The following is an 18,868-nucleotide window of genomic DNA, read 5'->3' on the forward strand; positions in this document are numbered from 1 at the left end:
AAAAGTATTTGGAAAGAAGATAAACATAGTCTATCAAAGGTTATCTAGAAATGGGAGAGTTTTTATTTCAAATATGGACATTTATTTAAAAATAACATCATAGTTTTAGTACAGGTTCTGGGAAAACAGCTTCCAAAAAAAAAGTGACTGCTCAGCTCCTGCATCTGTGGCCCCAGGAGCATCATAGAAAAGGGTGGAGGACAATACGGGCCAGGATGCCAGGAAGTCTGCTGTGAAACTGTCTCTCCTAGAAAGGGCTGCATAAACAAGACTGGAACAATGGCAGTACCAACAGACAAGCTAGTATGGAAGGAGGAGAATTCCACGTGGTCCCACCTCTTGACAAAGAACTGCAGACAACTAGTGAGTTTGGAAGAAGGAGAATCAGCCTCTTCCAGAAATAAGTCCGATTATTGGTTATCCAATGCAGAGCAGTCAGCCTTGAAACCATACACATACAAACAACAAGAAGGGCTCAGCGGGTTCTATCTCATCATATATACACATGCATGCATACACAGATGTACATGTGTAACAAGGGTAAAGAAAGCTGAGCATGGGAGGAGTGTGAGAGAGAGTGCCTGGGAGCAGCTGGAGGGAGGAAAGGGAGGAGGAAAAGTGACGTAACTCTTTCAATCCAAAGACAGTGACTGACATCAAAAGCATTCTTTGTGTACACTAGAGCAACAGACTAAAGACTCAGAAACTTCCCTTTTTCCAGTTAACATCCACATTCAAACTCAAATAAAATGACAGAAGTCATTGCATATACAGTTTCTTAATGCTATTTTCAAAAGCTGATCCTTAAATTTTCAAACATAAAGTTTAGTAACAATACATTTTTATATCCAATCCTTTATATAGTTGGATTTTCTGCCTAACCAAAATAACTATAAATTTTAAAGAGCTTAAATACAACTGTACACACACATACACACACACAGAGTTGGGGGGAGGGAGACTGGAATGGAGTTCCACAACACCAAAAGAGAAATCAAGATTCCTATTGCACCAATCAGAAAATGACACTTCTTTGAAAACTGATGATGAAGGAAGAGGGACATGCTGAACTGAGTTGTAAATTAAAGTATTACAAAGTAGCTATTGAATAAGACAGAAGTGAGAGGAGGAGACGTTCCCGCCAGATTAATAACTCCCACAGTCAAGGCCAGAGGTGAGAAAAGCTGCAGTGACTAGAGGGATGCTAAGCAGACCACGGTAGAATGGGAAAGTTTTTGAAAGCCTACATTGGTATAACATGATAGTGCTACCATATTAGTGTGCTGTCAAAGTCTAGCATATAAGTCATTGACTGAATTATCAAGTTGGGTTTTCAACTCCCAGGCTTTCAACACTTGACTTCAGAGATGGGGTGGGAAGTAAAAGAGAAAGGGTGGGAGGTAGAGAGATGGCTTGGTAGATAAAACGACCTGGGTTGGATTCCCAGCACCCACATGGCAGCCTATGATCATCTGTAACTCCAGTCACAGAGGATCAGATGCCCTCTTCTGGCCTCTGTGGACACCAGGCATGAGTGTGCCTCACAGAAATGAAGGCGAAACATTCATACAAATACATACATACATACATACATACATGCGTATATACATGGATGATAGATAGTAGATAAATAGAGAAACAAACAAATAACTAAGTAGACAAAGAGCTATCTGCAGGGCAATAAATAGGGTAAGGTTTCTTTATTGATAAACTGAAAGAAAAGCAGAGGCACTGTTCTGCTGTTACACAATATTATCTAGATTTAATAAGGAACTTCTAAAGCCAAATTGCAAGCTGTGAGAGATACTGCCAATCCACAGAAGAGGACAGGATCAAGAGGCCCTGGCAAACCTCACCAAACTATGTACTTTGTCATGGAGATGACATAGCTGGCTGCTTGCTCCCTGGGTAGCGGAGCTTCCCCCTGACCTGGTTTACACAATAGCCTTCAGAGTAGTAAACTAGGGATAGTAATAAACAGAGATTTTAGAAAAACTTTCAACAAAGCTGACAAGAATGCCTCACCAAGAAAAATAACTTGACAGGAGTTCTACGCAAGTCCCCCTCTCCAACGACACAGTCCTGAGTCCTATCGCTAGTGTCTAAACCACTGAACACACAGGTGTTCCCAGCATCATTCATTGTCTCCCCCATATTTCCAAAGGGCGGAACGAGAGGGTCCGTACCTATGCAGTCCTGGTTGTCCACATAGTGCACTTCATTAACACCCAGGCCCTCTTTCTGATAGAGTTCTTGTTCCTGTGGATCGCAGGGTATAGTCATCATTATGGAAAGATTATGCAATGCAAAATGCCACCAGAGTTTGGTGTCAGTTCTACATAACAGTTACCAGTTAAAATGCAAAAGCTTTTACCAACAGGTATATCCTTAAGTGATTTGCTGAAGATGGAACCAAGTTTGAACACTTATAGCCAAGTACTAAAATCAGGAAAATGCCCATGACTACAAATGGATGCAGAGAATAAATACCAATATAACTGGGAAAAAGTTACAATTGGGAAGAATAATACATCAATAATAGCTCAATGAAAATATATTCTCTATATACAATCAGTATCTTCTTAAAATAACTTTTGAAGATTTTTTTATAATATGGGTAACGTATACATTATTATAATATATTATATATTATAATATATTATAATATATTATTTTATATAATAATATTATTGTTTATATATAAATATTATCATATTATATAATATATATTATAATATATTATAATATGGGTAACGTATAAATTAATGTGTTCTAACATTATTTTTTCCTCAATGGTTAAGTATTTCCTTACATTCTAGAAGGCCCTGTCCACTTAAACCCAATCTGAACTGGAAATTCCTGTGTATACTTAAAGACTGTAACAAAAGCAAACAAAAGACAGTGCACCCTCTTTAATGGTTCCTGTTTCTACACAGAGTATAAGCTGAGCTGGAGTGGAAGGGAAGGATTATGGCACGTTTAGAAGCAAAGCTTTTTTTTTTTTAACCGCAAATGAACGTTACTGCAAAGGAGGGACTAACACAGATGGATAAAATAGAGACCCTGTCTTACAGGGAAGTGCTTGCTTTACTCGTTTATGCTACAACTGATTAACTATGGCCTATTTAAAAATTAACAAATGCTATAATGTTCCAGAAACCTTGCAAAGACAAAAACAAAAAAGAATTGTGGGGAAAAAAAATACAAGAGATGGCAATGGAAAGTAAAAACAAAATACAAAAAACAAACAAACAAAAAAAAGAACAAGCACTGTTTATTTCAGCTCAAATACTTGGGAATGACAACACTGACACAAAGGAAGTACAAGGTGTGGATCAACAGCTGGGAAAGGGGAGTCGGGCCTAAAGAGGCTGTGAAATGCCTTCAGACCTGCTTTCTTCGCCTGAACAATGAAGGGCTGGGTTGGATAAACTTTCCAGTTCCTCTATTCTAGCATCTTCAGTAAACAAAACCTATCCCGATGGTACAAAGGAAGGAAAACAAAGATATTGGTAGAAAATATTGGAGAATTAAGGTTTAAGGGGAGAAAATAATGAGCCTTGGAAGAAATCAATGTAACCAAAGCTACCTTTGCTTTGACTAACCTGTAGAGAAATACAAACTAACTTTTCCTAGTCTGTCATGGTATTCTGAGTGTCAGCTGTGCCTGGAAATCTATACTGAGAGCAGAGGAAGGAAGTTCCTTCCTGGAGAGGAAATGGCGGACAGCCAAAGACAGGTCACTCATTAGCAGTTTGCAGCACAAAAGATGGCACTAGTAGGGAAAGTGCTACCCAGAGGTACTCCTGGCCTGTGGCTGCTCAAAATCTCCTGACTGGTGGCTTTTCTGATGCACACAGAGAGAAGAGAAATGAGTGGCAGAGCAAACAGAAGCAGGCACTGAGGACAAAAGAGGCCAAGGCATGAGAATAGGAAGCCATTTAACAGTAACAGAAATTAAAGACAACCAAATCACAATAAAAACACAAGCTGTGCTTACTAATGAGAGTCACTCCTGAGAAGCTGCCTACTTAACTTATAAGGTCCCCAAACTTCAGCTGAATTGCTAGCGCCTGCTGGACCACCTAGCCACCTCATGTCAGGGTAACTGCAGCATGACTGTCTTCCTTGAAATGTAAATGGCTTAATGCGGACCTTACATTTAAATAAAGTTACTCACCTCTTTCAGGATCCTTTCATTAAAAAACTGTTGAAGTTTTTCATTGCAATAGTTGATGCAAAATTGTTCAAAGCTGTTGTGCTCAAAATACTCTGAAAACACGAAACCAGAAGAGAGCTGTCACCATATGACAACACACATTCATTTATCCCAGGATCAAATGTCACTGTGTCAATGGTTTAATTTTAAATTGGGCTTATCAAATATATAAAACTGTTTGTTCTATGACCCCAAAACGTTCTTAATTCAAGAGATATATTGCCAAGTACTAAAATTAGGTATGAGAAGTACTTTATTCTACCAGACAAAAAAAAAGTTTCTAATGCCATAACATTCTATAGTAAAAAGTCAAAAATTTAAAAGGTAGCTCTCTTTAAGATAAATTTCTAAAGCACAGGTATTAAAGCAAAATAGAGTACAAAAATGATTGAAAATTCATGTCCTTTAGGAGATTTTTTCCTACTTAATCCATTAACAAAAATGCTATGTTAGTAATCTGTTGTAAAGTTAAGGGTTGAATTATGTCTTAGATCCATGAGGCTCTACAATTTCACGCTCTGAAAATGTGTCATGCTAAAGATTATGAAATCTCATCAGTGAAGGGGATTTATCTCATTCAGAACTATAGGCCAACTTTATTATCCATAGCAGCAGTGCTCAGGGGTTTATCTCTATTTCGGCTATATCCATCTAAGGATATGGAAACAGCTCAACTATAGTAGTTTAGAAGAGCACGTTTTAATTTGAGCACTAACTAGCTTACTCTAGATGTTGCATAATGAAATGCAGACAGGAACATATAAGGAAAATATATCAAGTGAATCACGAGGAGAAAGGTTTGTGATAATTCACCTTGACTGTCAGTTTGAATCGATTGATAGGTACGTAGAAAATTGTCAAAGCCCACCTCTGAGCTTTGTGAGGGTCTTTCCAGAGAGCACTACCAAACAGAAAGCCCTGAATGCGAGAAGTGCCATCTTAGAGGGTGGGGGCACAGGTGCAAGAGTGGGGGGGTCAAAAGCTACCATATGCAGTCATATCCTTTCCCTTTTCTCCTCTCCTATCCTCTCCCTTCCCCACCACGTGAGCAGCTCAGTCCCGCCATGCAGGGCTGAAAACTCTGAAGGGTGAACACTGCCTTATTTTGCTTCTGTTTGGTATTTGGTCATAGCAATGAGAAAGGCTAACATAACAGCTTTGGAGAAAACATTGTTATACATGTGAAAAAAATATATCAATCACAAATTAACAAAAGAAATAATACTTACCAAACCCAGCAATATCCAGGACACCAATAAAATAAGATGACGTTTCAAAAGGAAAACACTGATTCACCCTGTTTACCACATGATCAAAAAGATGGCTGTAGACAGTCTTTGCCAGGGCATCGCGAGCGTTGTTTGCTTGTTCCACTTTCAGGGGGACCCTGGGGGAGAAAAAAATAGTCCAATGAAAAGCCCTTAAAGCGACAGACGGTGAAATAATGCTGGAGGCATGAAGTCAGTGTGCATCTGAAACAATGGTTATGAGGAACAAATTGTTACCAAATTCCAGGTGAGCAGGGAGAGATAAAATTAACAAGAAAATTATAAGAGACAAACTAAAACAATTAACTAAAGTTAGATTAAAATATACTTCTGGAAAAAAATGGCTTAAAAATCACTTTAACCTTCATCTATACATCTCTTTAACACTAAATATACATAAAAATATAAAATAGTTTTCCTATTTCAGTTTTCTAAAATATGAAACAAATTATGTTTAATTCAGGGAAACTTTAAAGTTTGGGAACTTACTTAACTTGGTTAGAAAAAATACCGACATCTTAAAACTTGAACTTTCCAGTCCTGTTTGTAGTAACTATATGGGACGATGATATTCAACGCTGTAGACACAAATGCAAGCTATTTCCTCACTAAAATTAGTCTAATAAAAAAAAAAAAAGTGTATCATGGAGGAGACTTTCCAAATGTCAGGCTAGATCCTAAATACTCAATGACATGAAAAATTAAAAAAAAAAGTCCCAATTTTTGAGTGACTTTAAAATTACTCAAGTATGGGCTGAGTGGTGGTGGTGGTATATGACTTTAATCCCAACACTTGGGAGGCAGAAGCAGATGGATTTCTGCCTGGTCTACAGAGTGAATTCTGGGACATCCAGACCTACACAGAGAAACCCTGTCAAAAGATCAAAAACAAAATTATTCAAGTATATTGATATGATATAACACACCTATAACTCCAACACTCAGAAAGCTGAGGAAGGAAGATTGTGAGCTCAAGGCTAGCTGCAGCTACACAGCCAGACCCTGCATCAAAAACTAAATAAAATAAGAGCTAATTAAAGTCAACTAGATACCAGAATTCTCTGTAGGTCTGAATGTATACACAATACAAAAACATAACAGACTTGTTCCAAGACAGTACAGAAATGAGAGCACACTTTTTTCAGTGCAAGTGGCACTAAAAAACCATTAATTTGCTAATTAATTAATTTAAAATACTGTATCACTGGGGAAAATGTATTGGCAATTTTTGGTTATTGTTTGGTATTTGAAACAAGGTCTTTTTATGAATCCCAGGCTGCCTCAAACTTGAGGTCATCTTCCTGCCTCAACCTGCTGGGATTACAGGCTTGTGCCACCATGCCTGGCTTTGTTTTAATTGCTGAATGTTTTTCTGAGTAAGTCACTTGAGTGCATTAGGGACTTGACTTTTCCCTCAAAAAATAAGAACCTTGCATTGCAGTTCCTGAGAACAGTGAAACTCAGTATCAATTTTATTGTACAGTATCTACAACCAAAATTCATAAAATATGTGCTATTAAGCCAAAACTGTATAATCTGAAGGTTATGGCTACTGACTTTAGAGATCTAAGGCAGGGAGGAGGGAGATGGCTCTCTTGATGAAGTCCCCACCACACAAAATGAGTTGGGCTCATCAGCACGCATGTGAAAGCTGGGGGAGCTGGGTGTGGTGACAACATGTAACCCAACTGTGGGGAGGGGCTCTCTAGGGCTCCCTGAGCAGCCCTGAGCAGTCAAATGCATGAGCTCTGGGCCCAGTGTGAAACCCTGTCTCAAAAGATAAGGGGGTCTTTGCCCCCCCTCCCCCGAGGGGGGAGCAGCCTTGCCAGGACACAGAGGAGGACATTGCAGCCAGTCCTGAGGAGACCTGATAAGTGAGGGTCAGATCGAAAGGGAGGAGGACCTCCCCATCAGTAGACTTGGAGAGGGGCAGGGAGGAAGGAGGTAGGGAGAGAGGGTGAGACTGGGAGGGAATGAGGGAGGGGGCTACAGCTGGGATACAAAGTAAATAAACTGTAATTAATGTAAAAAATAAAAACTTAATTTAAAAAAAAAAGATGAGGGAGGAGAAAAATTGAAGAAGAGACCCAAGCAGACTGCCTCTAGGCTTCTCACACACAAGTACACAGGCACCCAAGTGCGTGTGCACACACACAAACACACACACACATGCTATATGGAGCCACACTGACATGTACAAACATCACCCATGTACCCATTCAAAAGACAGGTGAATAAATACTTCTGAGGGGACAAGAAATAATAATAATAATAAAGAGGCTTACTTTCTACCACTTGCAATTTCCTATAAATGAAATATAGTAAGTGTAACAATAAGTTCAGTTCCCTTGATGTTCGATAAAGCGAGTTTCACTTCTAGGAACTTTAGTACCAGATTTACACAAGAAACCGCTATTGAAGTAAAACCATCTGTTGCCTAAAACAACCAGATATTTAGCTATCAGCTCACATTTTTATAATGTTCAAAAGCAAATCTCTCTTGCTTAATAAATCCCAAATTCCATGCAGAATATCTGCAAGAAACAACTCCAAGCTGTGTCCCATTTATTTATGTGCTGAACTATGGTTGTTGGAAGCACAGAATTTTGAATATTAAAATGGGAAGAATGAATGATGTATAAATATTGACCTTATATCTCAGTGTTTTCAAAATGCACACATTTTTCCTTGTCCAGGCACAAGGCAGGCTTTCTGCACAGCAATGACTTAGAACTTACTTTATAACTGTTCCTTTGGTGCCCCCTGCTGTGGTGAGCATGACTCTGGTGGTTAAACTGACTCGCAGATCATCTTGGTCCAAACCCAGCAATTCAGCACAATATTCCAATGACGGGGCAGATTTGTTCTTCAGATTGCAACCACCTAATGGAAACGTTTCGGTGTGAAATTAATAAGCACTAGATAAATGAGATTCTCTAGGTTCATTTCTTAGGATCTTCTTTACTTGTGTAATATTATGGGATAGATGAGGCTTGTTTTTAACTTTTAAACCCAGCTCACTTTTTTCCATCCTTGTTGGACACACCTACTAGCAAGTTTAACAGGATACCTGGGGCAAATCCACCAGACACACAGTCCACATTTTCCATTACCTGCTGCCAACTTGAGGCAAAAACAATTGTGGAAAATTCCAGAGATAAACAATTCTTAAGATTTAACTTGTGCATTCTTCTAAACAGTGTGACAGAGTCTCTTGCCATCCTTCCAGGACTATAATTCCTTTGTCTGACAAATCTACACTAAAATTATACAAAAGAGTGACCACCAGGAATCTGTTAGTTTACTTAAATGTTTCTTCTTTTTTTCCTTCTCTTTTCTTTTTTAATTTTTTTCCTCGTTTATTTATTTTATTCACTTTACATCCTTGTAGCCCCTTCCCTCCTCCCCTCCCAGACTCATCCTCTCTCCCTCCGCCCTCCCCTTTTCCTCAAAAAGGGGAACTCCCTTTGCCATCCACCCCAGCTCATCAAGTTGCATCCTCCCCCCCCCCCCGCCCCCGTGACCTGGCAAGGCATTCCCACCAGGGAAAGTGATCTAAAAAGCTAGCATGTGAGTCCATGTCCAATGCAGAACCCACTTCCCTTACTAGAGGACCCACTTGAAGGCTAAGCTGCCCATCTGCTACATCTTTGTAGGGGGCCTAAGTCCAGTTCATGAATGGTCCTTGCTTGGTTGCTGCTTTAGTCTCAGCAAACCCCTCTAGGCCCTGGTTAGTTGGCTCTTTTGTTTTTCTTGTGGAGCTCCTGTCACTTCCGGGTCCTTTTCTCTTTCCTCCCACTTTTCTACAAGCCTCCCTAGGAATCTAGGAATTGACCAATTCTTGGCTGTGAGTCTCAGCATCTGTTTTGAGGTATTGCTGGGTTGAGTTCCTAAGAAGACAACTCTGACAAAGAAACTGAGGGTGGGGACATCTCTGTGACAAGCTGGAGACCTAAGTCAGGGTAGGCTTCTGGGAGGATATGAGGGGGATTCAAGCAGTGACTCCTAGTAACAGAGGCCTTAGAGACTGAAGAGGACATCTATAACTAGACTGTCTTCTAGTAAAGGGCAGGGAACACCAACCCAACCACAAAAACTTCAACCCCAAATTCACCCTGCTTACAGGATGTGCAGATATAAAAACAGATAGAGCAGAGACTGAGGGAATGTCCAACCGAGGACTGGCCCAAACAAAGACCCGCCCTATCTGACAGTGCCAACTCCTGACACTATGAAGGATACTCTAGTAAGCTTGCAGAGTATTCTTTTTTTTTTAACCGTGTTTTTTACATGAATGACGTAGGTCAACCTAACAAAACAACTTTGTTAATCTTGAAAAGGAAAAACGGTAAAAACAATATAGAGTGTTAATGTCACTCATTCCCTAAAAATGTTCTCTCAGCATTTTTATTACTATTATGTTTTTTATTATGATATAGTTACTGTTATGACATGCTTCTGACATGGCATTTTTAAAACATAGGCAGTCCTAACAGATATTTTCTATATATCTACTAAATAAAACACTTTTATGACATTGGGGAGCCTTACAAACATTCATTGGAAAATGAACTTTATATTATAATCTTTATAAAAGTACTGGGATTGTCACCATGACAATCTAAGACTGAATTTTTTAGGAAGAAGGGGAAAAAGAACACCTCAGTTTTAATTAGCAGGAAATGATTTGGATCCATGGAAAGTCACAGAAAAAATAAAGGTCAATACAAAAAAAGTTTAGCTATAAAAATAAAAATGATCTAATGTTTATCTTACCCCAGTCTTCCTGCATTCTGTTTATTTTTCCAGCAACAGAAAGAAAAAAATTTTAAGAAAGCCAGCACATGCTATGTCCCTTTGATCACTCAGTACCTTTCAGCTGGTGACATGATGTTTCAGATATTCTATGCAGGAGTATATCCTTCCTCAGGGCAGTAATAAGAGACAGGAATGTCTCTTACCACCTCCAACTACTTTTCATTTCTAACCCTCATGCACATTAACAGTTCTAAATTACTTTTAAATTAATTAAAATTACTTTTGTGTATTATTTAGACTCTCCCACAAGCTCCCTTCTTGTAATGATACTAAAATACAAATGAAATGTATGTTGCAATATATTTTCAAAGGCAATTTCCCAATTCCTTTTTTTAAAAGACAAACTCTAAGATTATTAATGCATATTTCAAGCACCTAATTTTGTTTTAGTGCATCTTCACGTCAACGAAGAATAGTCTGTACCTAATTTGATTTATTCACTTACTAGCTGACCAGTATTCAAAATGTTTTGTAAATACTTATCTCATTGATTTCCCTTCACAACATGAGTCGGAGGCTATTATCTTTCTATAGTGAGGAAACTAAGACATGGAACGAACAAGGTCAGACAAACGGATAGCACATGCTGAAGCAATTTGACTCTTGGTCATGTGCTCATCCAGTATGTTATGTTGTGTCTAACATTATTGACTTCCTGGTTTCACAGGACAATAGATCTGAAAGTCACTGAAGACTGTCTATCTTAGTCTGCTCACTCACAGATGACAAGGCTCAGTGGCCTGAAGGTAACGAGAGACAATGATGGCAATCTCCTGAGCTAGTCAGACATGAGTAGAACCAGGCCCTCTTGTCTATGACTTCATCAGTAGCCACACTCCGTACCACTGTGCAGGTACCATGTCTGAAACCTGGAGGTGTCTCTGATCTCATCAATTTTATGTTTCAACTATGATTATGAAAGATCTTATACATACAAGACATACCCCCACAGTGCTTGGGATAGACGTGAACCCTCAAAAATGCAAAACCAGGCTGGGTGTCATGGCAAATACCTGTAATCCCAGCACTCGAGAGGCTGGAAGATCACCTTGAGGCCTGCCTAGGCTATGTGAGACCTGTCTCCAAAAGGAGGAGGGGATGCTGAAGAGATGGGTCAGTGAGTAAGAGCACTTTCTGCTCTTCCAGAGAAGACAGGTTCTTTCTCCAGCACCCACAAGGTTGCTCACAACCATCTATAATTCCAGTTCCATAAAAATAAAAAATTAAAACTTCAAATTTTAAAAAGAAGCAGGGATGTTAACAGAGAGAGAGAGAGAAAGGTGGAGGCAGAAGGGGAAATACTCCACACTGAGATAATCTTGAACCCAACACATTGTTTTTTAAATGGTCTCTCTCTCTTTCTCTGGGGGCCCATTTCTTATGTATATACTATTACTAGGAACTGTACTTTTTAAAAGCACTTACAGATTATTTCCTTTTACAAATGAATATACTTGTGGGATCTGACCTCAACGCTCATAGGATTGTATTAAATGATGCTTCAGACACTTACCACATCCATGCTGTAAATTTCTAGCAAAATGCATTAAGGCAGGGCTAGCCAGTGTTTTACTCTAAGGGGACTAGTAGTAAATATTTCTGGTTTGATAGAAGCCCAGCTTTGCCACTGTGGCATGAGCAGCGGCATAGACAATGGATGTTAGCTATGTTCCACTAACACTTTATTTATAAAAACAGGTGAGAGACCAGATCTGTCAATGCTATAGTCAGGTGTCAAATTTGCAATTATATAAAAACTCTTTTATAGATGTTTATAATATTTATATAGAAATGGAAAAATTAAAACTGAAAAGTTTTCTTGGTTACATTTAAATATTTTTCGACTTCCATAAGAATGAAAGTTTTATTTTTTTCTCTCAAGTAGAATGGGCATCTGTATATTAAACTACCCCAAGTAAGTGATTCAAGTTTAGGTCTATAAAACAGAAAAAATAAATCTTAAAAACATATTAACGGATAAGAGAATTATTCTGTTAACTATTAAAAGTATATTAGCTGGAAATTTTTTAAGGTATAAACCATATAACAGCTACCAATTTGTTTACAACACCATAGCATCCTTCATCCTAGCATCAAAGTCACCATCTAACAAAAAATGTCCCAGAAATTTGTTATAATCTCAACAAACCTGCACACAAATGACTGAATATTCCTATGGCTAGGAGATGACAAACAGGACACCCAATTTTATACCTAATTAAGAAATTAAAGAAACAACCTGAAGTGCTTCCAGCTTCCTCAAAATCAATATTTCCGAGGTGCAGGACACCAGCTACGACTCGAAACAGATCAAGTTTTTCTTCGTCATCCAAACCAATTTTTTTCATGGCTGTGCACATCCTAATAAAATCTCCATGGTCATCTAATAGAGGATCTTTCAAGGAACCTGCCTTAACATACTATAAAACAAGAAGGTGTCAACTGGCTGATCTTTACGTGATTTGAGCAAACTAAACACTACAACAGCAGGTAGGTTAATGCAATATACAACATGCAAAAATAAAATCTGTCAACAGAAAAACTTAAGCATTTGAACACACTTAAAAACAGAATGGTATATAAAGAGTATGCAAGAGCTCTGTATTATTTCTTAAAACTTCATGTGAATTTACAATTCTTTCAATAAAAACTTCAATTAAGATGATGGAATAAGATGTTTTGTAGTTAAACTATGATGCTACCTCAAAAGCATTGTAAGTCTAGGATGTTAGATAAATATGGATTAGTGAAAAGGGAAAGAATGGTTGGCTGAGATGAGGCAACAGCCTCTGAATAAAAGCCAATGAAATAGTAATGGATGTTTATCTGACTCTGTTATTCTACAATTTATACAATAAGAAAATGTTCCATGGTAGCCCATATAGGTTCCAGATGTATGCGATTTTAGTCAACAAAAATAAATATGCATGCAAATACGCAAAATACAGGACAAGTGAAAAGAACTGTAATAAAGAATTTAATGTGCCAATAAGCTGACAATGAGATCAATGTAAACAGAAGCAAATCTAGTCACGGTTACGGCATCTCCATGGCCTGACAAAATGTCCTGTAACTTTTCTACATTGTATGAAGTGCGGTGAATTACTGCATATTAGGCTAACTCCAGGAATCCATGCAACGGCTTTCTGGAGAAAACAAAAAAATGAAGAGAAATTCTATGCTCTCTCCCAAAAGAATTTGCATCTCAAGTTTTCACACGTTAGGACCTAGAAAACTCAGACAGAGAGTGAAGAAAGTTAGGCCTGCAACACTGAATGAAGGAACAAAAAGAGAAGTTACTGGGCATGGAAAAAACTGATCTAGGAATTTTCCAGAACTTGAGTATTAAAGCTAACATTAAAATAAAAAACCTCAGCATCAAAATTAATGAGCATTAAAGATGCCTCATGCTTCTGGGAGATGTTTTCTTCTCCCAGCATGTAACTGCTTCTCAAATCAACAGGCTGCTTGCTTTTCACAAGATGCTTTAAATGTCTGATCATGTGCCAGATTTCTGGAAAATGTCTAGAAAATGAAATTCTATTTTATTCTTCAAAAGAAGCAATGGCAACAATCACATGCAAAGTTTAAAGAAACGCTATCATGCAGAATTTTTAGTCTTGCAGCTGAGCATCTGCAGCATTTAAATACTGTTTTTAAATCAAATCTTTGTGAACATATTTGCTCCACAGAAGACTGAAAATACTGCATTCTCCTAAAATTTGCACACAGCAGAAAGACATCCAAACAAAATGAAGCAAGAGGCTTAAAATTAGTCAAAATGATCACCTCATCCTCCTGACAAAGAAGACATAGAGAGTAATTTAAATATGTTAATCCACTTTTCACCTGTATATCATACACATGCACATTCTCTTTCAGTGATGAAAAACTTCCAATAAAGCATCCTCACTCTAAAATAAGGAAAGATGGTGTTTTCCTGTCTGGCAGAGTGCGCGCTACTCTTTAGAGGCACAGCGCTGGCTTCTCTCCACTGCTTTTTTCAATGTTTTTACATTTTTTGTGTACTCCCTACAGGATCACTGCAATTGTCCTAGATATGTTTTGATTGTCTTAGTGGAAAGATTACAAATTATATATTTTGATGGTATCTTTAAAAAAAAACAGTTTTTCAAGACATAGTAAATATTATAATAAATGTTGATATTGCTTCTAAATGTCATGGCAGTAACATAGGATTTACTCATAACTCAGATGTCCATGTCTAAAATAACATGCAACATATCAAATTAATTGCAGTTTCATGTGCCCATAATTTGAAATGAGAATTTTGTTCTCTTTCTATTCATTTATATTAATGTATTTTACACATAGTTTACCTTACCCAGTCTGAGTAAAATCAAGACATCTGATTGGCGAGTGCAGAACCATCAGAAAATTGCTAACAGTAAAAAGTTACTCAACTGACATCTTTTTAAAAATAATAAGTAAGATTAACTAATACCAATATCTAATCATGATTTAGTTTTCTTATCTTCAGTGTGTTGTTTAGACACAACTTATTATTTGAACTCTGAAAGTAAAAGTTTATGAAAGTTTAAAATTCTTCAACATTTAATACTTTTAAAATAATAATTACATAATTCTTAGATTATTTAGTGAGACCAATATGTATAAAACTTCATAATATATTTCAGTTTTATGGTTGATACAGCAAAATTATCATATGTAAACAGCCTTTCACAAGAATGCTTAAGGTATTAACTATTCAACTCTTACTTAGGTACACAATAAATTAAAGGGTGTACTTTACACTTTCTACCAGGATATTCCTCAAAGGGCTCATGTGTGGAGGACTTGGTTCCCAATGCAGCCATATTCAGAGGAACGGCTCTGCGTCATGGGGACTCTGACCTCATCAATGGCTCATTCCACTTATGGGCACAAATGTGATGGCTACCTAAACTGGTGATCTTTACCTTGTCTCTGATATGCACCCTCTCTTTCCTTTCCTCCACCTCACCTCCCACTCACTTCCAGCCACCGTGATGAGCAGCTTTACCCAACCACACACTCTCTACTGTGAATGCTGTCTCATATGGCCCAGAAACATGGGGACAACTGCACAAAATCATGAGCAAAAACAAACCTTCCCCACTTCAAGATGATTTGCTCATATATTGTGTCATAGCAACAGAAAGCTTACTAATACATATACTTAATCACAAAGAATAATATCAGAGAAAGTTACTAAAACATGGGTTCTAAGGCTGCGGGGTCGAAGCCACGCACCACTGGTACCAGGAAGGTTTCCACAGAAGGTGGGCTTGGGCATAAAATATGATGATTCTTAAGCAATTTCAGTTTTTGTTTATGTATTTTTTCATGTATTAGTTTTCTTTTTCTTTTTTTTCAAGACAGGGTTTCTCTGTGTAGCATTGGCTGTCCTGGGCGTGCTTTGTAAACCAGGCTGCTTCAAACTCATGGAGATCCACCTGCCTCCAACTCCCTGAGTGCTGGGATTATAGGTGTGTGTCACCTTGCCTAGCTTCTTAAGCAAATTCATAGTATAGGAATTCAAAAACAGAATATGAGGAAAGCAATGCATTTGAACCCAAGAAGAACCAGAGCCTGCTGCTCTACAAATGACAGAGGTTTACAGCGTCACCCTTCAAGAAAGACTCGTATCGTAACGTAGTTTTAAAGCACAAACCTGAAAGTAATAAGTTACAAAAGAAAGGCAATATTTTTTACATTAAAGATTTTAATTTTAAAAAATCTACAATACCTCAGGACTTTTTCGGTTCTGTAAAATTTGTTTGTCAGTTTCTTTGTTAGCAAAGTATCTGGTGCAGCCTCGATTTAAATACTAAAACAAAGAATGAATGGTACAATTAACAAAGGATCCAAGGAGAACGAACACAAGTACAAAATAGGTTCAAGTTCAGACTGGGCTACTTAATGAACCTCTGCTTTAAGCAAACAAAAACTGGAGAGCTGAGGGTAAAATTTAGTGACGCAGGATTAGCCTGGCATGCACAAGGTCCCGGGGACAGATTAAATTAAGTTATAAGGACAGAGCATAACACACCAGCAACCTGATGAAATTATCAAAACACTTTTATACCATTTGTAGTGAATTATTTGGGAAATGGGATAGAAATCTGTGATCGTGTGAAACATGAGTGTAATGTCCAATATGCATGTCCCCTACCCTCGCTCCTGCCACCACTGGGACTATCCTGGAGGAAACAAAATCCCTCCTGGTGGTCTACACCATAAAGGCAGGAAAGCCTTGGCTGCTTTTGGTAGCTTGAGGATGCCTGTCACTATGCTAGGAAAAGCTGTACCTGCCGAGACTGAAATGCAATGCTCCCACGCCACCAAGCAAAAAGAAATACTAGGTTAAAGGCATAGCAGTCAAATTACTTTCTGGCCAGCTGAGTGTTGGCAAAATCTAGACATATATCATAATTCATGATTTCTAGTCACTTGGATTTCTTTAAAAAGAACACAACAAAAATGCCTCTTCTGGTTTCATGAAGATATAATGAGCAACTAACTTCAAATTTCAACTGAGTTGAGAAGCGGAGGTCAGAAGAGGATGTCGGATCCCCTTGGACTGGCCTTACAAGCAGTTATGAGCCATCATGTGTGTGCTGGGAAGTGAACCCAGGTCCTCTGCAGGAGCAGCCAGTGCTCCTAACTATTGAGCCACCCCTCCCCAGCTCCACACTAGCATTCCTTCAAGTAATAATTCTTCCTTTAGGAAGAATTATTTCCTTTCCAAATCCTCAATTAGCATAGCATTTGGGGTGAGGCATGTAGAGTTTCTTACTAGTCAGTATAACATTCAGACAATATGTGTACTCGCCACCACATTCTAAGTTGCCCAGGGACAGATTATGACCTATTTGTCTTTTAATCCTGGCACAATGTCTAGCAATAAGTATTTATTATTGAACTAAGGGGCATAATGATTCTTTATGAACACTGATTCAGTGATGGAAGTTTTTACGGCTACATTAAAGATAATTTTAAAGCTAGTATTATAAAACCTTATCAAATTTTAATTAGATTTAAATTAAAACAGTTTTAAACATCTGTCCTTTTACCTACTGAATTACATACTTTCTCATGTACTATTTTACATGTAGGGAGGGATCACTTATTGCACGTACTTTGAAAAAGTGATTTAAATTTCAGGATTGTTCACATTTCAAAGTACTTAGTTTCCAGCTTAGCACCCCAAATTTTAAACTAGAAAGACCCAGACTTTGCAGTTTTTGAGATTTGGGTTTTCACATTAGGGATACTGAACTCGTGGTAAACATACAAATAAATCTCAATAGAGATCTCATTGGTAAGACTATAATTCTAACACATCATCTAGTGACACTGGCTCTCAACCTGTGGGTCACGACTCCTTTGGGGGCTGTACATCAGATTTCCTTCATATCAGATATTTACATTACAATTCATAACACTAGCAAAATTAGTTCCTAAGTGACATAAGTAGCATTTTATAATTTTTACTACAAAGTAAATGCTCTGTGAAGAAATCCTATTCCTTGTTGTTTAGGAAATAATGAGAAAATCTACATAGGCTCAATATAGATACACAGTTCATCATCTGCAATATTTTCAATTCATAGTTAAGCCTGAGATGTAAAATCTGCAGGTTCAGAAATCCCACTGGACTTGATTTAACATAAGCTACGTACAATTACAAGTAGGTATCAAAATGCAGCAAGTTTTAGGACTGAGAGAGTAAACAATTTGCAAACCTGGTATAAAATTCATTTTTCTCCAACCTACCCGAAAATTATCTGGGGAACTCAAGTGAAGCTTCTCCCTAATGTCTTCTGAAGCCCCAGCACACAGCCTGTAAAAAATATGATAATTCCGCTCCTCTTTGCCTTGAACACAGATCCTGGACTTCTCTAGAAGATAATGAGAGACAAATCCTCCAACAACTGAACTCTAAAAGACAAAAGAGAAGATACATTTTTGCACCTATGAAACTGAATTATAATTTAATGTTAAACTAATATTTTCTAATAAACATTTGCTTATCAAAGTTAAAATAGTTATGCAATACTAGAAAAAATACCTAACATGTAAGCTTTGAGTGTGTCTACAGTTCACCCTTCATTTTAAACACTGTTATCCAGTCGCTGCCCGATCCTTCCTAGCTTTTGAGCCTTTGCAGAACCGGAACTTTGTAGTGTCACTGTCACTGGGAACTTTGAACGTCCCAGTGTCCGCAGCAGCGCACAGACAGTTGCTGAGGAGCTCTCAGCTTGCCACCACAAAAAATGGCTGAGAAGGCACTAACTGCCATGATGTGATCATTACAGACCGCAAAGGTCAACAGATAACAAATCACTGTATATCATGCTGGGCCCCAATGCCATGTACATTTTTACATGTTATCAAAAGAATCAAGCATGAGACAAAATAAATATAAAGGTATGACTGATAATGCATTCAAATCCAAAATTTTGATTTTACACTGAATAGAAATTCTGTATAATTGTAAATATACACAAACAGACAATAATAATAATCTTAGAAAAAATGTACCAATTCCAATTCTAAT

At 37.8% G+C, this 18,868-nt stretch overlaps 1 protein-coding gene across 6 annotated transcripts in view; it reads right to left on the reverse strand.

Moving 5' to 3' along the window:
* Positions 1-18,868, reverse strand: part of Myo6 (myosin VI) — a 135,742-nt gene that overhangs the window by 43,741 nt on the left and 73,133 nt on the right. For all 6 annotated transcript variants that reach the window (XR_009592215.1, XM_060384696.1, XM_060384695.1 and 3 more), the window contains exons 9-15: positions 18,085-18,249; positions 16,055-16,135; positions 12,545-12,725; positions 8,226-8,370; positions 5,449-5,606; positions 4,181-4,272; positions 2,187-2,259 (exon numbers count right to left, since the gene is read on the reverse strand). Coding sequence is in view for 5 of the 6 variants with exons in the window: in XM_060384696.1 (XP_060240679.1) it covers positions 2,187-2,259; positions 4,181-4,272; positions 5,449-5,606; positions 8,226-8,370; positions 12,545-12,725; positions 16,055-16,135; positions 18,085-18,249 (895 nt within the window). In the remaining variant the exon portion in view is untranslated. The remainder of the gene's footprint in view (positions 1-2,186; positions 2,260-4,180; positions 4,273-5,448; positions 5,607-8,225; positions 8,371-12,544; positions 12,726-16,054; positions 16,136-18,084; positions 18,250-18,868) is intronic.

This window comes from Meriones unguiculatus, chromosome 6, assembly GCF_030254825.1.
Source record: "Meriones unguiculatus strain TT.TT164.6M chromosome 6, Bangor_MerUng_6.1, whole genome shotgun sequence".
Taxonomy (NCBI): Eukaryota; Metazoa; Chordata; class Mammalia; order Rodentia; family Muridae; genus Meriones; species Meriones unguiculatus.